Consider the following 23927-nt stretch of genomic DNA (forward strand, 5'->3'; position numbering starts at 1 on the left):
GATGAATCTATGGTCAGATCTGTAATCAAATAGTTTGAAAAGAAAGCACTGGTTCTACTATTAGGTTTGCCATGACGAAGTGTTGGAGTAGCTTAAAAAAATTATATTGGAACCACCAAAACACTCCACTCAATAAAAAGGTTAAGATTAACCTATAAAGTAAAATATGAAACGAGATACTACCGAGGTCGGCCAAGCACGAAATTACAAAGGTTTGAATGGTTGTTATCATATGTAAATGACCAATCGCATACACTTTTTGCATCTCTATTCATTCAAGGAAGAGGTTTACAAAAAAGAGAGGTCGATCATTCTGACTTCCCTATTTGATTCGCGTTAGTCATTGCACAGATAAGGAACTCGGAAGGGTCCATATGACCTTGATTCACTCTCCTTCTGGGGTTGTAAAACTTCCACCCGAGGGAATAAATAGATTTGCTGTAGCTATTGCCCTTCTAAACGCCTATCCGTTCTCCGGAAGCGTACCTCTGGCGCAACCATCGTATGCTATGACGAGATGGTATGCAAAACATTTTTTTCCTAGATTGAGACTTTTCACTCTGACCTGAAAAAATAGGTCTGTTTTCATTTAAAATTTTCGTCAAGTCTTGATTTTCAAAATATTTTCCTAAAGTCCGACTGAAATAATATCACTTTTAATTTGTTTCTATGTAGAGTGAGTTGAGAAGCTTCCAATGAATGTTTTACTTCATATTTATGCATTAAAAGGTGCCAGATTTTTATTTAATTGTTATTTAGATAGATTTTCACTCATTTTAGGCATTTTGGACTGGCTTTCGTAAATCCGAAAAGGACATTCATGTTATGGAATCCTAAATGAATGAATCAATTTATAATTTTCATTTTCTTATTCAGTTAGTTTACTCAGCTGCTTATCCAGATTAATGTGTTTGTAATGTGCTTTCACAGTATATTAGTGATTTTAAATCCATCAGTGGGGAGAAGGGGTTTGTTGTCAATAGAAAGAGGAAAGATAGAAGTCAATTGGTCAATTTTGATCTGGATCATATCTATGCACCGCTTACATTTTAATACAAATCGATACCACTGAAATCATGGTTGAATGCACAACTATTTCCTACAGAACGCTTAATTCCGTAAATATTTACCAAAGGTTTTAGTAAATTAATCTAAAGAGCAAAATATCCAAAAATAAGTAATACCTCTTCAGACTTCGACGTTACGAGTTACAAATACGAATATTTTAAACTACAAGTGCTGTCTTCCTAGCATATTTTCAACTTCCTTTTGAGATGGAGATGCATTACAAGTGCCCGTTTTTGTCTTGTCTAAAATAAAAAATGGAATAATATCCGTACTATTTTTCCTAATTCCTAATACACCTCCTGAATCTAAGACCATGTAGACAACATGAACCCCAACAGAATATTAATTGCTCGCATTAACGGAAACATAGCCTTACAATGTTGTCACAATATTTAGTATCGAGTCTTCACTTAGCTTTGTTTTACCCTTCCACTTATCTATGTTAATAATTGCTGTTTACAGTCATTGAAATAGCCACCGCGAAATTTTTCAAGCCCATCTTTTTGTAAAGGAAAAACCTTATTCACTGATGGGCCAAGAATCGTGATGGGTCACTTGGTTTCTTTTCAGCCAAACTAATTAACCTTTAAAGCCTTAGATGTTCATATGATCACTACAAAAATGGCTCATTTTACACAGCCATCCTGACCGTATTCTTCAAATTGACAAGATGTCCTTCCATAAAAATAAGGATGTTTATATCATTTTAAAAATTGAAATATTTACTGTATTCAACCGAGCGTTTTCATTATTGCGAATGCTACGGTGTCCGCGCAGTATGGTCACATGTATGTACACAGGTCGGTTTTTCGAAAAGCTAAAAATATTTTAACACTATCAGCAAATGAAGTTATTAAAACTAAGAAGACCAAAATCTGAAAAGAAGGTAAAAATCGGAAAGGAAACATTGCGGCTTTAATTGGTTAATATTGATAAAATTTTATGCTGAATCAAAAAAGGAAAGACAATGGCAGGTTCCACAATTTAGTAAATACTGCGACCGGTTTCGAATACATGGTATCATCATCAGGCACTTTTGATGGAATTTTTTCCACTTATATAGTAGTCAAGAGGGAGGAGGGGAAGTTAGGGGAATGGTTGACAGCCCATGACGCTGACTCCTCCCTCTTGACTACAATATAAGTGGAAATAATTCTATCAAAAGTGCCTGATGATGATACCATGTATTCGAAACCGGTCGCAGTATTTATTAAATTGTGGAGCCTGCCATTGTCTTTCCTTTTTTAATTTATCATGAAGGAGTTCCATCATGTTTCGCCTGACACGATTGAAAATTTTATGCTCTCAAATTTTGTATCAAGTGCCAATTATCTTTGGATGACGACGGTATCTTAGCAGTACATTAGGTCGCTGGAAGGACATATAGCTGGTATTGAAGGATGCCAGGAAACCTGTCTGCATATCGGAGAAATAGACGAAGACCTCTGGCGAAATCTCCAACGGGCCAAACGAGCTCGCGTGAAAGGCTAGAAGTAAGTCAATCGTTATCGTAGATTTCGACACACCTTCTCGACGATTGAGTCATCGGATTCCATCACGTTTCACAAGAACGGCACCGGTACCATCCAGGATCTGGATTCGATCCCATCTGAGAACAAGGAGAATTCTTTACCAAACCGAGTTGATGTATGTCACTTCGGCCGTTAAATACTGACCGCAATGTGAGTGAGAACAAATAAAACCAGTAAAAAATTGCATTCAAATCGCGAAAAATTGCCTCAAAAGGTTGTACAAGTCACCGCCTTCATTCAAATTAGGTCGTCTTTCATGCAACGAATTCATAAAAAAAAACTCGCTGAAGCACAGTTTTAATCCCTGTACAGTTAAGTTCATGTCGTCGACGTGAACACGAGAAAATGCCAACTCCAGAAATTAGCATAAAAAGTTTGAGGAACGTCACAAAAAACATCCACGCCTCCTTTTGCTCCTATTTCGAAAACTGCTACGAGCGTACAGAGAGCGTTACACAGATGTTAAAGGATTAATGCTGGGAGCTGCTATAGACTCGGAGGCGGCTTAGATTGCTTGAACAATTGAGTACAGATTACGGAGAACATCATTTTGGAGCCCCACTATATTTCCAGGCCCGACAGGAACGATAAATTAAGGGAGATATTTTAACGAACGGATAGATAAAGGAATTCGTTTTTCCCCCGCATGATAAGGAACTTAAATATGTGCTTGGTGGAACTTCGTGAGAGGATTTCCTTTTTATTTGTCGACGGGTGATGTCCTAACGCCCCCACCGCATGCCTATTGGGTCGGTTTCGGGGATAGTATGAAGATGTTCGAGCAGATGAATTTTAAATGTTTTAGCGAAACCACTGTTGCATCCTAAAAAAGATTGAATGAACAGTAAAAAAACGGAATTTGGTGTCATAATTCTTTGCATTGTTAGCACTGAATATATATTATACTGAGGATAACATTTCAAATTTCAAAATCACCGTATGAAACAAGCGATATCTTACGTGGTCACACGAACGGTGCAGTGCTATGTTATGTACACCATGGATAAAATTCGCCATGAAAAATTAAGGTGGCTTAGCTGGGGTCTGAAAAGGAAGTACCGAGTTCGAGTCTCGCCTGAACCGAATTATCTTTTCATGCCGAATTTCAATCTTGATGCATACTTCATATTTCACCGAACTAGCGAGAAAACGGAAAAATTGGAAACAAGTCCAAACGGTATTTCAGAAAACCTAACACAAGGTCCAGACCAGCCAATTATCTTGCAATGCTTCGGGGTTATTTTGTATATACTTAGAGAATTTTAGTAGTCGAGGATTTAAGTTTTTTTCAGCACTGAAAGCCGACACATACCTATGAATACCAACAAAATCTTATGAGAATTTTGGGATAAACGGCTTAGTTTTGCACAATGTTTGGGTTGGCCTTAATTTGGATCTTACCGCTCTCACGCCGTATTGCTGTTTGACCTTCACAATGATGCCCGAGGACATCGTCAAGGTCAGGAGAGAAGGGTACGAAGTTTTCCTCGTTTGTATTTTGACATTGTGACGCAATGTGTTTCTCAAAACCGGTATGCCACCAAATTAGATCCATTAATCTTACGTTTGCTAACCAAGGGTCGGACGTAATGTAATAGCAACTTTTGTTTTCCAAATCCCTTCTTTAAATAAAATATTGGGCTTATTCTGGCAGCTATTAAAGGCACAAAAATTCTCGCGTGGTTGGTACACACACAGGTGCGAAGTGGCTAACCCAAGGCCCCGACGGAAACGTGGTCAATGGACCCCAACCGGCAAATGCCCCCCTATAAAAGAGTGAAATAAAACGCTTACGCGAGCTGTTTTTAATGATTCGAAAACAAAACATGTCAATTTAAAATCTAAAGTAGGAGTAAAATATGATGTAATATTTCCTCAGCGAATTATCTGCGTGAAGTCTTCTCGGGATTACCACCGGTTAAAATCGTTGTAGTATATACTAACGTTTCAACGGACGACTCGCTCATTGCTATCAGAGAGAATTAAAAAGTTTGGCTGAGCAAAAAACGTTGCTATTTAACTTTTAAAAACTACAGCAATCATGATACTCCTGATCGACCGAAAAGATATATGTAATTCGAACATAAAGGAGAAGTTCTATCATTTTTTTTATTTTCTTTAAAATGGGATTCCACGCTTTGATAAGCTTCCCTGTACCTCGATTGAAATTATTCCATCAAGTTTGATCTGTTAGTTTTTTGGCTTTAACTTATGTCCCCACTGGAAGGTGATGGTTATATGTGTAAATGAATTACAAGACTTGAACCGAGATCGATTAACTCTCCATTTTTAAAGGATGTTTTATCTTAATATTTATTTGTTAGTTTTTATTACTTTTACCAAGTATACGGATAAAATTGTTTGGTCGCCACCCAAGAGGGACAAAATATCAGCGATAAAGAAGTAAACATGTGAGAACACAACCACAAATATCAACATGATTTTAATGGCCTCCTCAGCAAGTCTGTACCAGGAGTTAGTGGAACAGCAGATTAATTTAGCGTTATCCAATTTTATTTTTATGTCCCTATCGATGCCATGTCCAGCCACAGCAGACATATTGGGACTTTAAAGTTTAAAATACCTCCAATGGTCCTTAATCCTTGAGTCGTCAATTGAAACGCTGGTGATATTCAACGAACTAAACCGGTGTATTCCGGAGAAGACATCACGCAAAAATAAACAGTGTTTTCGGTTATTTCGATGTCTAATAAAATATACCCATAATTGTTTTATTGTCTACCTTGACAGTTAACAGTCTTTCAATACGCAAAAATTTCTCATATATTTCTTGACACCAAATAACCCAATCCAAAGAACCCGATAAACTACGTCGCAGCGATATCATCTCTTTGATATCTTCACAAAACCTTATGACTGGATAATGGGTGTATTGTGCTTATTATAGTTTTTGGTAATCCCCAGAAAATACAAACAAAAATTTGTGCTCTTCTATACAGAAGATATGCTACCTATGGATACTGTTTGGAATAACAATTTTTTTAATATCACGGATATTACACCTTGGATATCTATGAAACGATATCTTAACGGCTTGTCAGTGAAGGTTACCAATAGGATATTTAAGTAACGTTGTCAATATATACATTGTGTAATATCAAAGTGCTGTAGATATATCAACCTTAATTAGATATGCGATGGATATCGTCTGCTGGTTGGGGTGCGAACTATTTATCCTCCGCAAGAGAGTTGTTGTGATGTCCACCCGGTCTGATTATTCTTGCCCACACCACTATATATTTAAAATTAACGCTACTAGATTCTGTATTACCCACCGATAACCATCAAATCATCACAATCCCTTTAATCCTACAAAGAAAGATCATACTGTTATTTGAAGACCCGCATTTAAGTCTGCGAACCAGTTTTCTTTTTTAGCGTTGTCAAAAGATTTTATTCTTGCGAGTCTTCGGTATGATTTCTTGAATTATTTTCTCGTACCATTAAGGATATTAATTGTGTCTACATTTATAAGATCAATAGCGTCACCCGCTAGGACGACTCATAGCATATTATTATTTTTCCATTGGTCCAACCTTGCATGGATTTACGTAAGGACTGACTTCCCGTTGGAAGGTTTTGCCTATGCATGAGAGTATTTTTGTTATTATGTTTGCGTAATATTTTTATTACCGTGTGGTGTGCATTTGGGGATCCTGTCGCATGCTGATTTCTGAAGATTTTTCAACTCCCTATAGCTGACTCAGGGTATAATTTAGATGGAGGTACTTTTTTTTCAAATTTAACGGTCATTTCGCACGAGCCATGCGGTGTCGCAGAATTTTCACTCATTGTCAGTCCGATTTGAAATGCACCGCCTCTGGGCATGGCGCATGTTTCGCGGACGCGCCGCTGCGGAAGAAACGGTAACTCATGGCGACGGTATTTTCGTAATAGACTCACGCCTCCCTTCGGCGAGCGAGAAAGACAAGTGCGTCGAACTTCGATTTCCCAAAATGTTGGTGAACGTTTCACGCGGGCTGAGTCACGGTCTTTTGCTCGCTGTGTGCTATCAAATGACGCACGACATTGGCGTTACTAAGAGAAGTACTACCGTTTTCAAAAGTATGTAGACACCCAGGAGTCCCACTTAACTGGTGGGGCAGGGTCGGTGAAAACATGTGAGGTTGGCACATTAAGCGACCTGCATCCCTCACTCGTATACCACCAAGAGCCGACGAGGACGGAGGCGGACGTGATGTAGCCACCTAAGCTGGAGTCAAACTCCAGGAGCACGAGCCCAATCACAATTAAGATTAGCGGATGGAATGCACTGAGGAAACGCACGTTCCCGCAGACATTGGGCCGTCGGAATGTTTTCCTGCGGGCTCCGTGGCGAGGTTTTTCCAATCTTCACATTCATATTTGTACTCACCGTTTCTCTTACCAGTACGTAGTTTTGTATCCGAGTAGGTCTGTACTGTGGGCGGCAGTTGGGGTAAAGTTCTGGGAGGGTGCGATTCCGAATATATTATACTTTTTGCACTTTTTAAAAGAGACGCCCAGAACATCAACATAATCTATGCAGATGACAGAAAAAGTTAGAGCTGAATTTTTTAAACGACTAAAGTTAATAAAATGATGACTTCATCTACGTTAACACATTTCTAAACAGATTCATTCACGGAGAAGACATAATATGGGGAGGCGAGTGTTGTTGTATCTTCGTTTATTTTCCGCTAATTACTGTCAAATCTCCATTGAGGGCAATACCTACACATAGTAATGAAAGTTCTCACAACATAACCAGATACACCTGTATTTGAAATAAATTTGATGACACAAGAGCAAGACAAATAATTGTAATTAGATCGATAATCATAGTTTTTAAATTTCTAGTTTTTGTCACAACAAATGTGGTAAATAACGTGATTAAAAGCACCGACAATTTCCTTTCAGTGAGTGTGCGAACCACAATTACAAAAGAAATGCTCTTACGAAATTGCGCCAAGCATTCATTACGGTGAAAAACGAATTCGCATACCTATCAGTTTGGCAAAATATCTCTCTTATTTATCGTGTCGGACTTGTAGACGTAAAGACCTAATATGATGTTCTCCGCGTCTCTCATAAAGATATATTCTCCATTGCTAAAGCAATCTCCTAGTAAGCCTAGCGCGCAACCTCTTGAGTCTCTTGTGACTCCCAACGTATTTGGTTTAGCATCTGTGAAACGCTCTCTGTAGCAGTATTTGAGTGCGAAATATCGCCTATCTTTTACTTTCTCTTCCGAGGATATTCTCACAATACGCTTCACTAATTCTAACTTATTTAGAAATTTGCCTTCACTTTATCTGCCGCTTTTATGTTGAAACTATCCACTGCACATACATGGGGTTAGTAGGACGACCTTCGCGAGAAATGGAGCGCCATGAGTCATTTATGTAAATTTATGAGTCATGAACAATTCTTATCTAGGATAGTAATAATAAATTAAATTGACCTTTTTAGTAAGTTTTACAGTTTTCTCTGTTTCTTAAGGACCCTAACATCGTTGTTGTGCCACCGAGGTTTTTTTTACTATCAAATTTCAGTTTTTACGGAATGATTAGTTGATTCGTTGGCGTAGGATTTCTAAGAAGCATTTACCTGATACGTCAGTAATTTTATTATCTGCTTTTGATACGTCAGTGTATTTATTATCTGCTTTAGCTACGAATTCCGTGTACGATTTATCAAGCTTCTCGCCGAATTTAATGAACCTGCATGTATCAAATAAATAAATATTCCGTTTTGGTTCGACAAATGAGTCTACTCCAATTATTAAGGCTGCAAAAAGTACTCTGTGATCACTTAAACCGTCAATAATATTGATTTGTTTTATCAACTTATGACGGCTTACTCCTAAAAAAACTTTTATTTCGTCCCATAGACTTGTCAACAACTTGTCTAAGTGAGTAAATTGCTTGTGCGTTAAGTAAGATCACGCTAATTAATTTCCCTATTCTTTAAGTTCGGTTTGCAGTGTAATAATCCCAATTTAGAGATGGGAAGTTAATATTTACCCTAATAATTATTACACGTTAGCTATCTCTCAAAGTAAAAGGTAAAATTTGATAATCTAATTGGTAAATAATATCAATTTCGGAGTTTAGAGGTCTATAAAAATATCCAACATGTATACTCCTTTTGTTTCTGTGTTTAATTTTAGACTATACACCTTCTATTTCATTGCCGGTAATTTCTTGGGCGGTGCTGTGTAAATGCAATTTAAGTGATAGAAAAACTTCGCTACCAGTCCTCTCCGGTAGACCGCATCTGTATCTTAGCTTTTCCTTCAGTCTACAAAACTTCCTATATGCTGAAGGAAAAGCTTCACTGTAGCTTATATAACCTCTGTAATCCAACTCTCTGTTCCTATGACCGTGTTTGCGTCCTGAAATTTACGCTCGACCTTTTCGCGCTCTCGTTTTTAATACTACTGCAAACTTGATGTCACATTTTGTAGGCTGACTTTTGCTCGATTATTTTCCACGCTTACGTACTAGGTGGGTGAATTACACTGGAAGTGCTTATCACAGTGATATAATCGCTTTCCCTGGAGTACGCGTTATAGAATTTTTGTTTTTTTTTCGGCATTACCGCTCCTAAGATAATTTGATGTTAAAATTTTCGTAATGCGGATTAACTCAGAGGCTACTTTTCGTTAAATAATTTCAGTCTCTAAAAAAATTCACTATTAACTTTTTATTGAGTAATCTGCATAGATTATGTTGATGTTCAGAATGTTTCTTTTAAAAGGTGAAAAAAGTATAGTGATATATTCGGAATCGCACCCTCCCAGAACTTTACCCCAACTGCCGCCCACAGTACAGACCTACTCGGATACAAAACCACGTATTGGTAAGAGATAAACGGTGAGTACAAATATGAATGTGAAGATAGGAAAAACCTCGCCGCGGAGCCCGCAGGAAAACATTCCGACGGCCCACTGTCTGCGGGAACGTGCGTTTCCTCAGTGCATTCCATCCGCTAATCTTAATTGTGATTGGGCTCGTGCTCCTGGAGTTTGACTCCAGCTTAGGTGGCTACATCACGTCCGCCTTCGTCCTCGTCGGCTCTTGGTGGCATACGAGTGAGGGATGCAGGTCGCTTTATGTGCCAACCTCACAAGTTTTCACCGACCCTGCCCCACCAGTTAAGTGGGACTCCTGGGAGTCTACATACTTTTGAAAACGATAGTACCTGGTGCGAAGGGTCTTCCCCATTCAGCGCGGAATGAATATAGTATAATCATGGTGCGGAAATTTCATGGGAAAAAGCGTCTTTTTCCGGTAATTTACTCCATAGAAAAAAAACGAGCTATCGACTGACGGACGGAATATGAATATTAATCGATTAAACGCCTTTGAAGTATCATCACCAAGGAAAAAAGCGAGACACCAAGTTTTTTATGTCTATACATGTCTGATTTCACCGGACCAAGGGTAGGAATAACAACAATTTTAAATAGTGCCTAAATATCTAAGACGGATATTCATAGTATAATCGCTGCTTAAATTATATTTGTTGAGGCTTAGTTGTATCGTAGAGTAAGTGTCTTCTTGCTCCATGATATACAGCCATAGAGTAAGAATATACTTAATCTATTGTATTCAGTGCTACAACCCGGAGGTAGGTTTGAAGAGTGAAGAGGTGATGGTGGAGCTCAGCTCAGACTAAGCTACTGGCTAGTGAAATTAACGCATACATTGATATCCCACGGTCAGCAGTCAAACAGCGGTTATTGGATTAGAGGATTCTCAACATGGTCTCTAGATGTATTCTACATTACCCACGCATTGAAATTGGTTTACGAGTCGACACCGGCCTCGCTGATAGTAGAGCGATCCACATTTCACGGAAAAATAAACTATGATTACGGGTGTTAACTGAAATGTATGTTCGCGACAGTGGCGTAGCCAGGGGGGTTTCCGGGGGGTCCGGACACCCCCCCGAAATATAAAAGCACAATTATATCCCTTCATAAGAGAAAACAAAATATTGAAAAATCATAAATATACCAAATATTTCTTTCACAAATGAAGTTTTTTCTATTATGAAAAGTGTTAAAATTAGTTTAAAACCCTATACTAGGTACCCTGTTTTTCGAAAATTTCCCCCCCTGCTTTTGGACCCCGCCTGAACGAAATTCCTAGCTACGCCACTGGTTAGTGATGATATAATATATGTAATTTATTACTTTATAATGCTATCCCTCACGATTGTGAAAAATGCACAGTAAGTATTGGGAATAAAAGAATCACTAGCGCCTCACCACCGTGCATGATTGAAAACCAATATCATTGCGCCCAAAGTGGTATCAAAAATCAAGTTTCAATGGGAGGGGCCCGTGTTTCCACTATTAAGTCCCCTTGAGACCAAAGTTCTCGCTAGACCATAGAAATCTCTCTTTAAAGCAATTAGAGATTGTAAAAACAGCATTTGATATGCTTGATTATGTCCGGCTCTAAATTTTCGACAAAAACTTAAAAAAAAAAGTAGAACAGAATATCGATACGCCGCATTCGGTTTTGTCATGAATTTTACAAAACAGTGCTTCGTGTAAACAAGCAACAAAATATTTCTCGTCAGTCTCATTAAGAACACAAATGACGTGACCGCCTGCTTATTTTTTCTTCCTTATGACCACATACTCAAGTGGAGGAAAATAAAATTACCAACCCGCTGAAACAAGAAATATCTTTATGTCCCCTCATCATCATCATTAAAAAAAATATGTTTGCGAGCAGGTAAATGCTAAAATGCAGAAATTTTACGGTAGAAAATACATTCACCGTACTGGACGCCCAGGTCAAGGTGGATGAACCCAGAAGAGTTTCTGCACATGGACCAACTTACAGATGACTACGTAAGCATTCACCTTCGAAAAAAATGCGTGAACGTGTGCATTACGTTTTTCAAATACTTTTATTCTAAATTTTCTTTTCGACACATTTGAAAATAATTTTAAGTATAGAACTTAACCAAGGGTATGAATTGAATGACTTGAATATAATAAATGTATTATAAAATATGCAAATAAACACGTGCATGTGGAAATGAAGCATATCAGATTGGCCAGGATGGCATCTGAACTCAATTTATTTTTAAAAAATGTGTAAAATAAACTGGTGATGAAGGATATTTTACGCAGCAGAAGGTATTTTACCACGTTTTATTATACTCGCTTTCTTGTTTGCCCTTCCGGGGAAAATCTAGCGACTCAAATTTCGACTACTTCCTGATTAACTAGAGCGCTGAAATTTTCAGGATGGCTCAGAACTGGATGACAATGCAATATTCTTACACTTTTACCACGATTGAATGGTACCTCGAATAATATTCTGAAGTAAGCATTAAATATGGAGTTCCAAAATGGCCACTTGAATCCAATGGGAGCACTGCAATCACAGTAGGTGAAATAAAGTATCTACTACTAAAGCGTAAAGTATCTATATTTTAGATTTATTCTCAACTTGACCTCTAGATGTTTTGATATCCTCCAAGCATTTTCATTGGTTTACTAAAGTCGCCACTGACGGGCGTTGCTGAAGGACATAGAGATCCGAATTTATCGAAAAAAATAAGCTATAATAAGGGATGTTGATCGAGATTTATATTCCTTACGATACATGAACGCATATGTATAGACGCGCAATGAAAATAAAACTATATCGTGGAAAGTTTACGGGAACACATGCCTTTTTCCGGTAATTGACAGCATCGAATGATCAAGCTATCGACTGACGGATGAGATGAGAAAATTAATCGATGCTAAACCTTTGAGGCATCCTCATCAAGAAGAAAAGACAGAAATCAAACTCGCGCTTATTTTACGAGTGTCTGATTTTAATAGACCAAAGGTAGGATTAACGACAAATCTAGCAGTACCAAGAATTAATAAATTATCAATACGATTGTAAATATTACGTTGAAAATTTTGGAAATAAATCGATCGCTCTCATCTCATTGCCGCCATGCGGCCATTTTGGAAAGCCGATCAAAATTCACTCAAAGCGGCAACAAAAATCTCCGTTCAACGGGACGGGCTGGTGCATTTTATATGTAGCCCCCTTGCATGCCATTTTTAAGCACCGCTCATGTACATTTCAACTATTTTTCACTCGGTCCTCAGAGCCAGTTTTCTTCCCTCTCCCCTCCATACTGCCGATAAAAATTCCTTTGAGCATTCCAGCTTCCCTTTGAACCTCAGTGCGAACTACCACTTGCTAAATATCAACCAACAGCTTCCTATCCTCACCATTTAAATACATTTCCTAGCTCTTCCTCCTTTCCGCTATCATACCTTCACCATTCCCCCTCGTATCTTCATCTCGAGCAATTCCAACTTGCTTCTCTCCATCTAGCTGAGCTTTTATTCCTTTGACCTCTCCCGGAGTACGGAACGCTGAACTCAAAAGCAACTTGTCCTTCCTTGTGTTTTCTCTACGCTGAGCTCAACTCATAAATTGTTTTATTCTCCCATTTTTTCATTCCTACGCAATTGGTTTCATAAAATCATTCTCTGAGTATTAGTAATTATTACATTGGCGGCGATACCAATTTACGTAACAGTATATTTAAAAAATAAAATAATATAAAAGAATAGCTTAACCAGTTATACTTCACCCGCTTACGCCTATTTAGCTGATTTAGTAGGAAAATTGCGACAAGTGGTCAAAAAATTTACTGTGTTTCCAACACAGTAGGGGCTCAGTTACATTAATCCAGTTCTTACCATGCACTTGTTTATGCTTCTTTCTAGTCAACTTGACAACATTGCAAGGTAATTAACAGTAAGGTAACATAGAACCATGCGATCCACCTGTAGGGTGTGTCGGCAGGAAATGATCAATCACCGGCATTCAGCATGCTAGAGGACCCCCGCATGCATACCAAATGGTCACAAATACATTACGTATAACATCGAAATATATTTCCATATTCATGCAAAGGAAAAACTAAAAACGACTACAACTAAATGCACAACTACACGAAAAATTCAACGAACAAGCCAACTCCGAAATGCAATCCGCTTTCGTCGCTTGTCTTATTCATTGAAAATCTAAAAATAAATTATATGAGCTGATCATGGTAATCCCTAAAATTGAATCCATGGAGGAATACAACAATGGAAAAATAAAAGCATGCAATGAGTCACCCCAGCGAGTGATGCAATTAATTTTATCAATAGAGACGCCGTTGCTATCCTTAATAGTACGAGGAAATAATAGCGTTTTAAATCTCTATTTTTTGCAGTTAATTCCCTTCATTTTCTTCTCAGGATCGCGTCAAAAATAATACGAGAGTTAACGAAGGATATATTTCACGTCGTCTGAGAAAAAGTCTTCCCAGAATTTACCAAAAAAATTTAGTCATTATTAAAACCAAGTGGAGTTTTTTTAAGAGCATTTCCTTCGTTCAATTGTATTAGGCTCAACTAAGTGGAAATTAATGCACGAAAATGAAAAGGAGACTTCGTTGATTTCCACAGATTTATTTCGTCCGTACGACATGTTTCGAACCATAGAGGTCATTATGAAGTACTTGATAATGACCTCTATGGTTCGAAACATGTCGTACGGACGAAATAAATCTGTGGAAATCAACGAAGTCTCCTTTTCATTTTCGAGCATTTCCTTTTTCATTTGTTAACAACCGGTGTCCTAACACATATTGCGGCTGTCACACACCTATTTGAGCGGCTTGTGGGGTAGTCTGTAGATGTAGCCTATTCTTTGCTCTACGCTTCTACATGCCTTCACGATTCACACAGAGAATCCGATATCCCTTAAAACTCTGCTGTGCATTCATGCACCATTGAACGACAGAGTGAACTTGATCGCTGCAGAGTGAACTTGCTCGGTTTGAATGGCAGCAAGACTAGTTGCGGCGGCCACGAACCTCACCTCGGAAAGGCTCGTACGTTGCCTTCGCGGTCGACCCTTCCTATATCAGTGGCGATGGAGAGAGGGGGTCGGAGGAGGCCTTGAGGCTTGCTCCGTAACTAGACAACCGAGACTGCATTCGAAGTGCACGACCTCTATAAGGTCAAAGCCAAAGCTGTGCGGTGAAAGAGTGACTAGCCGTTTTGAATTCACGAGAGCCATCAGCGCTAACTATGAAGGCACACAGTGTATCCATTTTATTTTACCGGGAGAGTTAGGATAATGCAATTAGGAGGCGAAATTGACCATTAAAAATTTAGATTCTGACGGATAAAAAGAAGTGTGGAAGTCGTACCACTGCTGCCGATCAAAATGTGGGAATGCGCATCGAATGCTGGAAAATAAAGAACGAATGCACAGCTACACGAAAAATTCATCGAACAAGCCAACTCCGAAATTCAATCCGCTTTAGTCGTCTTTTTCATTCAAAATCTAAAAAATTATATGAACTGATCATGGTTGGCGTTTCTTTCATTGTAGCGGCATGTTAATAGGTATGTTCGAAATCACGGAATAAAAGTTATCGTTTACAAATTTCACTCCTAGGGCCACTTACGCACTTATATTCTAGTTGAAATTTAGCCGCACCTACAATTTCCATCCTCTCTTTTTCCCGTTGCTTCCTGTTCTGTAGCTCCAACCTTCTCCAGATCAGATCAACATCTCTTTCTTGGTCTTCTCCTCAGTCTTCCTCCATCCGGGTTTTCTACTTACAATCTCCTTCATCTCAATTCCGTCTTCTTTTCTCAGCACAAGGAAAAGCCATCTCATTCTTTTGCCCCTAATTTCACAAATAATATCACTACTCCTGTAGAGTTCTCTGATTTCATTGTTGAACTTTCTTCTGTATCTCCATTGCTCATAAGTGAGTCCATATGACTCACGTAAAACCTTATTTTCGAATGCTATCAATTATTTCTTCTCTTTATTGTTTAGTACCCACGTCTCTCACCCATAGATCAGAATTGGACCGATTCTTTTTTGTTTTATATAAATTTTGTTTTATGGGATAGAGATTTTAAAGGGTACAGCCTACGGCATGCGTGTACGTATCTATTTCCTGAGATTAGTCTATTTTGGGTTTCGGTATTTCTGTATACAAATTTCATTTTGACAAAATGCAATGAAGCTTCATATTTTAATCCCCTGAGTGGCTAACTCTGACGCTATCTATGTATTCTCTAATTCTCTGCTACTTTGACGAAGGAATTTGTTAGAAAATTCTACTTTTTCTTTATATCTACGTTAAAGAGTTCCCATTAACCGCTGAGTTTATTGCCCTGGCTATATTTCCGATGTTTATTAAATCAGTAACGCAATATTGCTTGTACTTTCACGTACAACACATACTCATGCCAATAAAGGAAGTATTAATTCCAAATTTCAGGCTCATCTTGTCACAAGTTATCAATAAGATCATAGTATGTAATACGCGCATATTATGCTCGATTAACAATTAAATATTTATTGTACCTCATAAAGAGCGGTCGCTATTTGACATCGCTCATAGTGAGCCAATTTTGAGAGGTTTTCCCAAGGTGAAACAACGGCCTCAATGAAAACATATAAAAAATTCTCCAGCTTCCACATAAGTCCTGGATTCAAAATATAATTGCAGCCTTCGATCACGAAAATTTCTTTAAACGAAAATGAATGTGTTAGGATAGGGAATCCCACATCATAAGTGGCCATCACACCCGAATGCAATTACTTTTCCTCAAAACGATTTGTTCCCTTACGCTTTGCAAGTGATACGTAAGCGCTTGAGCGGCCTTCCAAGCAACTGGAACGCACATCTTCCATGTTTCAGTGCAACAATTAACAGTCACTCATGCAGCTAAGGGCACTTGGATTGCTTTTATACGCATCGACGGATAAAAGAGTGCATTTTCAAATACTTTTAAGCCGAGAATTAAAAAAATCAAACTAGTTAGATGCTAACAAGAAACAAACCCACAGTGAAAATTACTTTATACACCGTTACGCGAATGGAAATTAATTTAATACTCTACTAATTCTAATCTGGAGACAGAAAAAGATATAACCTTAGCGAAATAAATCGATGCGAATCAACTCCATTGCCGTACGAGCCACAGGAAAATAAATTTTTCCATTAAATAAGATCTAAATAGGAAATATTCGATAAATATTTGTTTTTTTTATCTTTCCCTTATTCTAAAACCTCATTGCCTTGAAACGATTGACGCGATCAAATGACACATAGAGCTCGAATTGTGAGAGCAATGTTGATTTCTTCCCACAAAGCCACGCCCGATGAGTCAATAGGTGAGATAAATGGAACGCCAAATGAGATGCAGTCCATTTGATTGAGTAATGCATAACACTTTGAAGGAATCAATTAGGAGCAACCTCATTCCACAATCGTTCCCTGCAATTAAACTTAACATGTTCTACTTGTACTGCTTATTAAAAGAAATATCCCCTGATACGACTTGCTTTCTTTGAAAGCTTCCACTAGGGATATGTGCACTGAATGTGACCCGGGGTATCTTTATTTTCCTGGTCATCCCACAACGAAGGTCCAAAATTCTTTCTTGGTCACTGCGTGTCGTCTCTGGAACATCCTCTCCATAATCATACAAAATTGTTCTTCTGCTGCTAGTTTTCAGATGAAATAGTACATAATATGTTACTTTCTGACCGCTAAATATTGTTTTTATTATTTTTCATATTGTAGTTATTGCTTGAAGTGGTTGGGTTTTTATATTTAATAACAGTATTGTAGTCCAGTTCTTCTATTGTTAACTTAAAAAAAAGTATGCAGATGAATTTTGCTAAATGATATCCTAAATACTTTTATTCAGCCTATTAATTGTAAAATTTGTATCAGTTTATATTTAATTTTTGTTGGCTCCGAATTGTTGTTTTTCCCATTTATTTTGCTAAAAAATTTTAGATTTGTTTTCGATTTTAAGAGGTAGTAAAGAACCTTCGGGTTGAATCGCGGAGTGAATTATGAGGAAATGAATATCAGTAGAACTAAATTGAGAAAAAAACTTAACATCGCATATAAAATCCTTGTATTATTCGTTTATCGCAAACAATGATAAAATACGGATGAATGTGAAATTGAAGAAGAATGCTATGAAAAAAATGTTGCAAATTGGCTTTATCAGAGTAAAAAAATTTATCGATAATTGAAATACGTTGCAAAATATCTGATATTATATAATACATAATGGTTTTTAAAAGATCCCGGCTATTTTTAAAGGTAAACAAATTCAAAATCTTGTAGGATGTTAAATCACTTAAGGTTTTATTAATAATAAGTATGTCTATATGGTACCTCAAATAATTAAAATGCTTTAAGTTGCGAAAGTTTACAATGAAAACTCTTCAAAAATTGAAAGATATTTTGAAAAAATTAGCACCTTGTACGACCAGTAAAGCTGATGAAATGATTTGTGTGAAAGTATAACGTGCATTTTAGTTCAAAATAACTGAGATAAACACATTAATATATTTTCCACCGAAATAAATTGAAGGGACACTTAAATAACTCGGTCCAGTTGCGTTCGAAGCGATATGTAGAAATCTAAATGAGAGTGAAATTTCTAATTCTGTTTAAAACATCGAAGGCGGCTTGCAGGGTACATTGAAGGTGCATGTATCTCAATTATTCATTCCGTCATGAACTCCGAGAGAAATTACATCTCCCATTCTGAGATCTCCCTTCAAAATATAAACTATATAGGGTGTTTCATGAAGAATCTGCGATAAATCAAAAGGAGGTATAGGGGAGAAAATTTTAAGCATTTTTTGCCCATAAACATTGGGTCGCGACTCCTTGGTTACTGCTGCGCAAACATTTTTTGGATGCACTTTATACCATGAAAAGTGATTTTTCTTGGGTATCCAGCCTATTTGATATTTTATTTAATTCTGTGAATTTTCAAGGACATTAAATATCTAAGGTTGGACGAAAATTTGCAATTATAATTGTCTGAAACAGTTTATCTTTGAACCAAGTAAACGAGAGCTTATAGGGAGTATCAACTATGCGATTGAACAATCTCACCCATTTTGGTATAAATTGTTCATCCAGAGTTTAAAATAATATATATCAGAAAGGCTAGATATCTAATAAAAACAGCTTTTCATGGTACAAAGTGTATTAAAAAGTGTTTGGTTGACATAGCTCGGTAACTAATGTGTAGAGACCCCATGTTTTAAGGACAAAGATACTTAAAACTGTCTCCCCTAACATCTCCTTCAGTATGACAGCTAACTCCTGAAACAACCTGAATAAGTAAAGGTAAAAGCTCCATACCCATTCCAATTTGCGCAATTACTTTGAAGGGATGCCCTTGGGTGAGTTCTGAGCCCGCACGTAAGGTGAGTGACGAAAATATTTGAATGGATAACCCTCATCCTGATCTCCACCTCTTTCGTGTCCAACTCAATTTTTTTTATTTTCCTTTCATCCTTTATCTGTTCAGCTCTGTTTTTATTTTCCTTTATCTCCGTAACCACATCCCCACACGTACAAAATTGAGTACTTATCCTTGATTGCCATCCGCGTAACAAAGCACTCGTGGGGCCATGAATCCGGAGTTTTTTTTACGAAAATTTATTTTGGATCGCCCGTAATTACGGGGAATCTGTAAGTACCTACGCATCTGCGTCCTTTTCGAGCGTGTCCTCTGACCGTGAAGAATTGCAGCGGAAGAGGGAAGGGAAAGTGCCGCTTGATGATAATGAAAGGAGAAAACTCGCCGCCGCCGCCGATAATTGCGCGGTCAGCATCAGCGGCAACGTGAGCTGCGAGATCGCATTGTCGTCGTCAGTTGTTACGTACGGCCGCGATGAACGACGCGCGGGTGGGAATGAACGTGATTTCGCTGAACACGCGCGAATCGGACGATGAGCGAATAGTTTCCGCGCTGCCGAGTCGCAGCAATCATTGTCAGGTTTTTTTTTAACACTCTCAAGGTGAGCTTAAATCGTAACCTGGATAAGCTGGGAATATCTATAGAAATTCCGACACTGAACATAAACACCATTTGGAATTACCAGGATTTTATGGTAAATATGTCTTATATAAATCCATATTATGGGTGCCATTTTTTTCAACTTAAGTATTCAAAATTTATGATTAATCGATAAAATAGCATATGCGTGAAGTTTTCTCGGGGTTTTTACCGGTTTAATTCGTTGGTCTGGTCCATCGTCATAAGGGTGAATGAATAATTCTGACAGAGCAAAAAACCCTGATATTTAACTATAAACAATTATTTGTAACAATAAATAATTATAAACGATGAGGTTACTTCTGGTCTAGGTAAATCGAATTCTACATCGAAAGGAGTTCTATAATTTTTCCCTTTAATAAAAATGGGATTCTACACAATGCTAAGTTTGTACCGCGTGTCTGGACTTAAAGTATTTTTATTAAGCCTGATCTCAATTGCCTTCTGGACAAGCCTGTCCTAAAAGTTGTTGGAAAGACAGATTAATTTGGCACTATCCCATTGTATCTTGTGGTCCCCATTAATTCTATTCCTCCTTTTCATCAAATCTACATATATCTTTCCAGTCGATCAGGAAGTCACCCGATTGTGGTTATTGTTTATTATTGCATCTCAGTGCATTTTGTTCAGTCAAAATTATTCATTCGCCCTGATGATGATGGAAAAGTTGAACGTTGAAGATGAATAACTAATTAATCTGAAGGAAACCCCGAGAAGACTTCACGCAAATCAATCGCCGGGAAAGAATTGCATCATATTTTTTATCAAATATACAGCTCGAATTAATTACGGGTTCGTCTTTGAAAATATCGAATAATTTTATTCCACAGGACTTAAATTGATAGCACGACCATTCAATAGTGATTTAAATGACAAAAGAGAAAAGGAGATTTGAATGACTGTTTTTCTCTGGGAAAGGAATAAGAAACTTTTTCCTCTCTACATGCACGTTCTAACTGACAACGCCGGCTGATAAGGAATACCCAGTATTCTCTTCGCTCATAATTTACAAATTATTAATGACTATGATAACCGAGCACACCCTTTCTCTCGCCCTATATGGTTTAAAATTTACGTAATGATTTTGAAATTTATAGCGTACTTATAATATAGAAAGAAGAACTTCATCAAAACATAATGAATTTTCCTGTGTCTCGCAGGAAAGTATTTCATATCCGGGAAAATACTGTTATAAAGTTTTATAAATTAAAAGAGATCAAATATTGACAGGGATTTAATTAATTTACTTAGAAAATGTCTGAATCGTAGTATACTTTGAGAAGAAAGAAAATGTTGACATGAGGTTTGTTTCATGTACCCTGAATTTTTCACGATAGTAGCGTAGGTTTTAACAAGAAATTCGTCACGAAAAATACCGAGAGAGAGAGAGAGAGTAAGGCGTCTCCATGGAGTCACGATTATACATTCTCTTAACCATTACCCAGTTAATTATCAAGCAATCTCGACAGAGACTAGCCAAAAATAAAAGAAAAATTTTATGAGCATAAAATAATAATTAGCTTTACATGGTTATTCAAGTCTCGCTCTTAATTTTTAATGATATTTGTAAACACTTTAGTAACATTGATAAGATGCAAATGCTTTAATCGAAGGGAGTGATTGTCAGATTTTTTTCTTCAGTAAAAAAATATATGAATCGAATATTTTTTTCGGTTATTAAAAATTTGATACTCCTGGAAAATGTTGATAGAGAATTAGAAGCACTCTAAACATTGGATTTACACTTTCCGCTTAATCGCAATACACATATCGCATTTCTACAGTGAGTGGATAATCAAAACGAATAAAAGCTAAAAGAGATTACAGTGGAAATGAAATGAAAGCTCTTTTATAGGATGCGGTAGGAAAGGTGAAAAACCACGTAAGCATTCCCTGGTAAGCGATACTTCAAAGATAAAGGATTCTTGGAAAAATAATGAAGGCTTAGAACTTTCAGCAGCTGGCGATAATTACACGTATGAGAATCCTTATGTAATAGACCTTTATGCAATCACAACAATGACAATGTACTTACGATACATATATATTGTCCTACTTGACCGCAAATATTTATGACACTCCATCTAAGCTCTCGGACAATGAATATGCAGTATCACTCTATAAATTACGTAACGCACAAGATTCTCAATAAATGGATGCATCCTGTTACATAAAAACTCTAAAATTGAGTATTCAAGAGGAGGCTATTTGCATATTTCTCTCAACTAAACCACAATATTCTTTCAACTTCGACAATAACTTTCAACAACAATTACTGATGCCTTTATTTCTATTCAGTTTTTTTCTGCACATGAAAGGTTGCAACGATAAATTACACCTCCGGTTACCAGTTATGTAGCCTTCAGATCCTGTTTACTGATCTGGCGCTAACTTTAGTCACTAAAATCTCTATACCTAGATGGAAATGTCGGAAATATTGTTAAAAAGATTATTATGTGAGTGAAGAGTGAAATTTTATTTTCTCCGTCAGTTATAGAAGAAAACATTCGTAACCACTGTGATTAAAATCCATTTGGTCAGTTATAGTAGCAGCTACACTGATACCCAAATGCCGTAATATAGCTCTCTAATATTTCTATTGGGATGAAATAACACCATTTATCTCGTTATTATCGCCCGAAAATACTACAAAGAATTCCGCAACAATTTGAATGGTATAAATGCAAAAGAACTAACAACTACTACATTACAATAAATGGTAACATTGAAGCTTCCTAAATAATGTATAGGATGCAACAGGGCATGATAAGGAAGACTCGTACCATGTCCTAATACGCACGTGAAACATATTAGTTGCATTCAATGAGGCAACTTTAGGGAGATGAAAATCAACTAGACCGAAGAAAAAATCATCATAGGCCTGCAAACGCCTGACAACAACACAAGATACGAACTGATCGGCAGAAATACCAAATTTCGTGGTAAGATTCCCAGTCTAATGGAAGTTCACGTGGAAGATCCAAAATAAACACTTGCTTTCTTGTTTATATTTCATTTTTTAACACTAAATAAGTGGTAAGTAAAATAAGTCTGCCCTTACCACAACCAAATTTGACTTTGTGTAAAAGATGTTTTATGAACGTAGGACCAAAGGTTTTTAATTTGTTACCTCGGTCATGCTTTATTTCAAAGTCTTTGAAAAAGTTTTGTAAAATACACATTCTTGGCTTCTCACTAAAGAAAGTGTAGAACGAATGTTGTCATAAAATATTGATGTAAATGAATTATAAATGCTACTTCAGTCGTTTTTTTCATGTGCGCACTTAAGCTTTGTTAGTATAGATTATCAAGGTAACACAAAATGAGCTACACTATATGAAAAGCATAATGTATCATTATTTTGGATGGTAGCCACAAACAGGTTATCCTTCGCGAGTATTCCTAAAATTACTCAATTTTCCTTTTGTCATGTAATTTGTGTGTGGAGTAATAAAATAAATATTATTATCACTACTAATCCTCAACTCGAAAGGAGTTGTTTTCGAAAACAAATCGTGAGCCTACATAATGAAATAAAACGAGGTGACAACGGGGTACAGTCCTCGCCTGCCTAATATAAAGTCGCGCTTTCGAGTCCCGCTCTGAGTACTTTATCCCAAATTGGGGCATCGATGTTTGTGGTCGTTCATTGTCATTTTTTGTAGGCACCGTTAAAGGCCAAGGAGTACTGTTTTCGGGTGGTGAATGTAAACAAAAATAATAAGTAAATAAAATGAACAAAATTGGTTGGCCTAGTAGGCAAAATATAGAGCACTCACGTAGTCCGCTTGCCTGGCCTCCTCGATGTAGTGAGTGGTCACGATAATCGTTCGGTTCGCCTTGCTCGTGAGCTGCAGCAGGTAATCCCATATCCTGGAAATAAGAAAAAATGATTATGTTATAAGAACTTCTATAACGTTTCAGTAATCACCCTAACTCATCTTGCCATTTCCATTCCGAACTGGAAAATTAATTTTAAAGAAGATGCACGTTTACAATGAGTTGTCTATCAGCTTTTTCAGCATAGAGTAGGCAAATCGATGTCTGTTTCAGCCTTTTAAAAAATAATTTAAAGCATAGAAATCAATAATACTATCTGGAATAATTGCATGCATGTTATATTTAAAAAATATTTTTAATACTTACAATCCGGTACAAAATAACTTAATCTGCGTGTGATTAAATTAACTTAATGTCTTTTGTGCTATGAAATTTTTCAGCGGCATATTAAATAGACTACAGTGCGACCATGATACAATAAATCGAAAAAATTATGGAGGAGGTATTATCGGTACAATATGTGTGTTGCAAAATATGCAGATCATTTTACCATTGCTATAGTAATTTAGAATTAAAATTACTAAGTAATAAAAATGGGCAGTTTA

General features: G+C 37.1%; 1 protein-coding gene across 1 annotated transcript in view; it reads right to left on the reverse strand.

Annotated features, from left to right (window-relative positions):
* The window catches only part of LOC124154611 (ABC transporter G family member 20-like), a 113456-nt gene that overhangs the window by 34528 nt on the left and 55001 nt on the right, over positions 1 to 23927 (reverse strand). Inside the window, exon 6 of the mRNA XM_046528451.1 lies at positions 23322 to 23415. Within this exon, the coding sequence (XP_046384407.1) occupies positions 23322 to 23415 (94 nt within the window). The remainder of the gene's footprint in view (positions 1 to 23321; positions 23416 to 23927) is intronic.

This window comes from Ischnura elegans, chromosome 2, assembly GCF_921293095.1.
Source record: "Ischnura elegans chromosome 2, ioIscEleg1.1, whole genome shotgun sequence".
Taxonomy (NCBI): domain Eukaryota; kingdom Metazoa; phylum Arthropoda; class Insecta; order Odonata; family Coenagrionidae; genus Ischnura; species Ischnura elegans.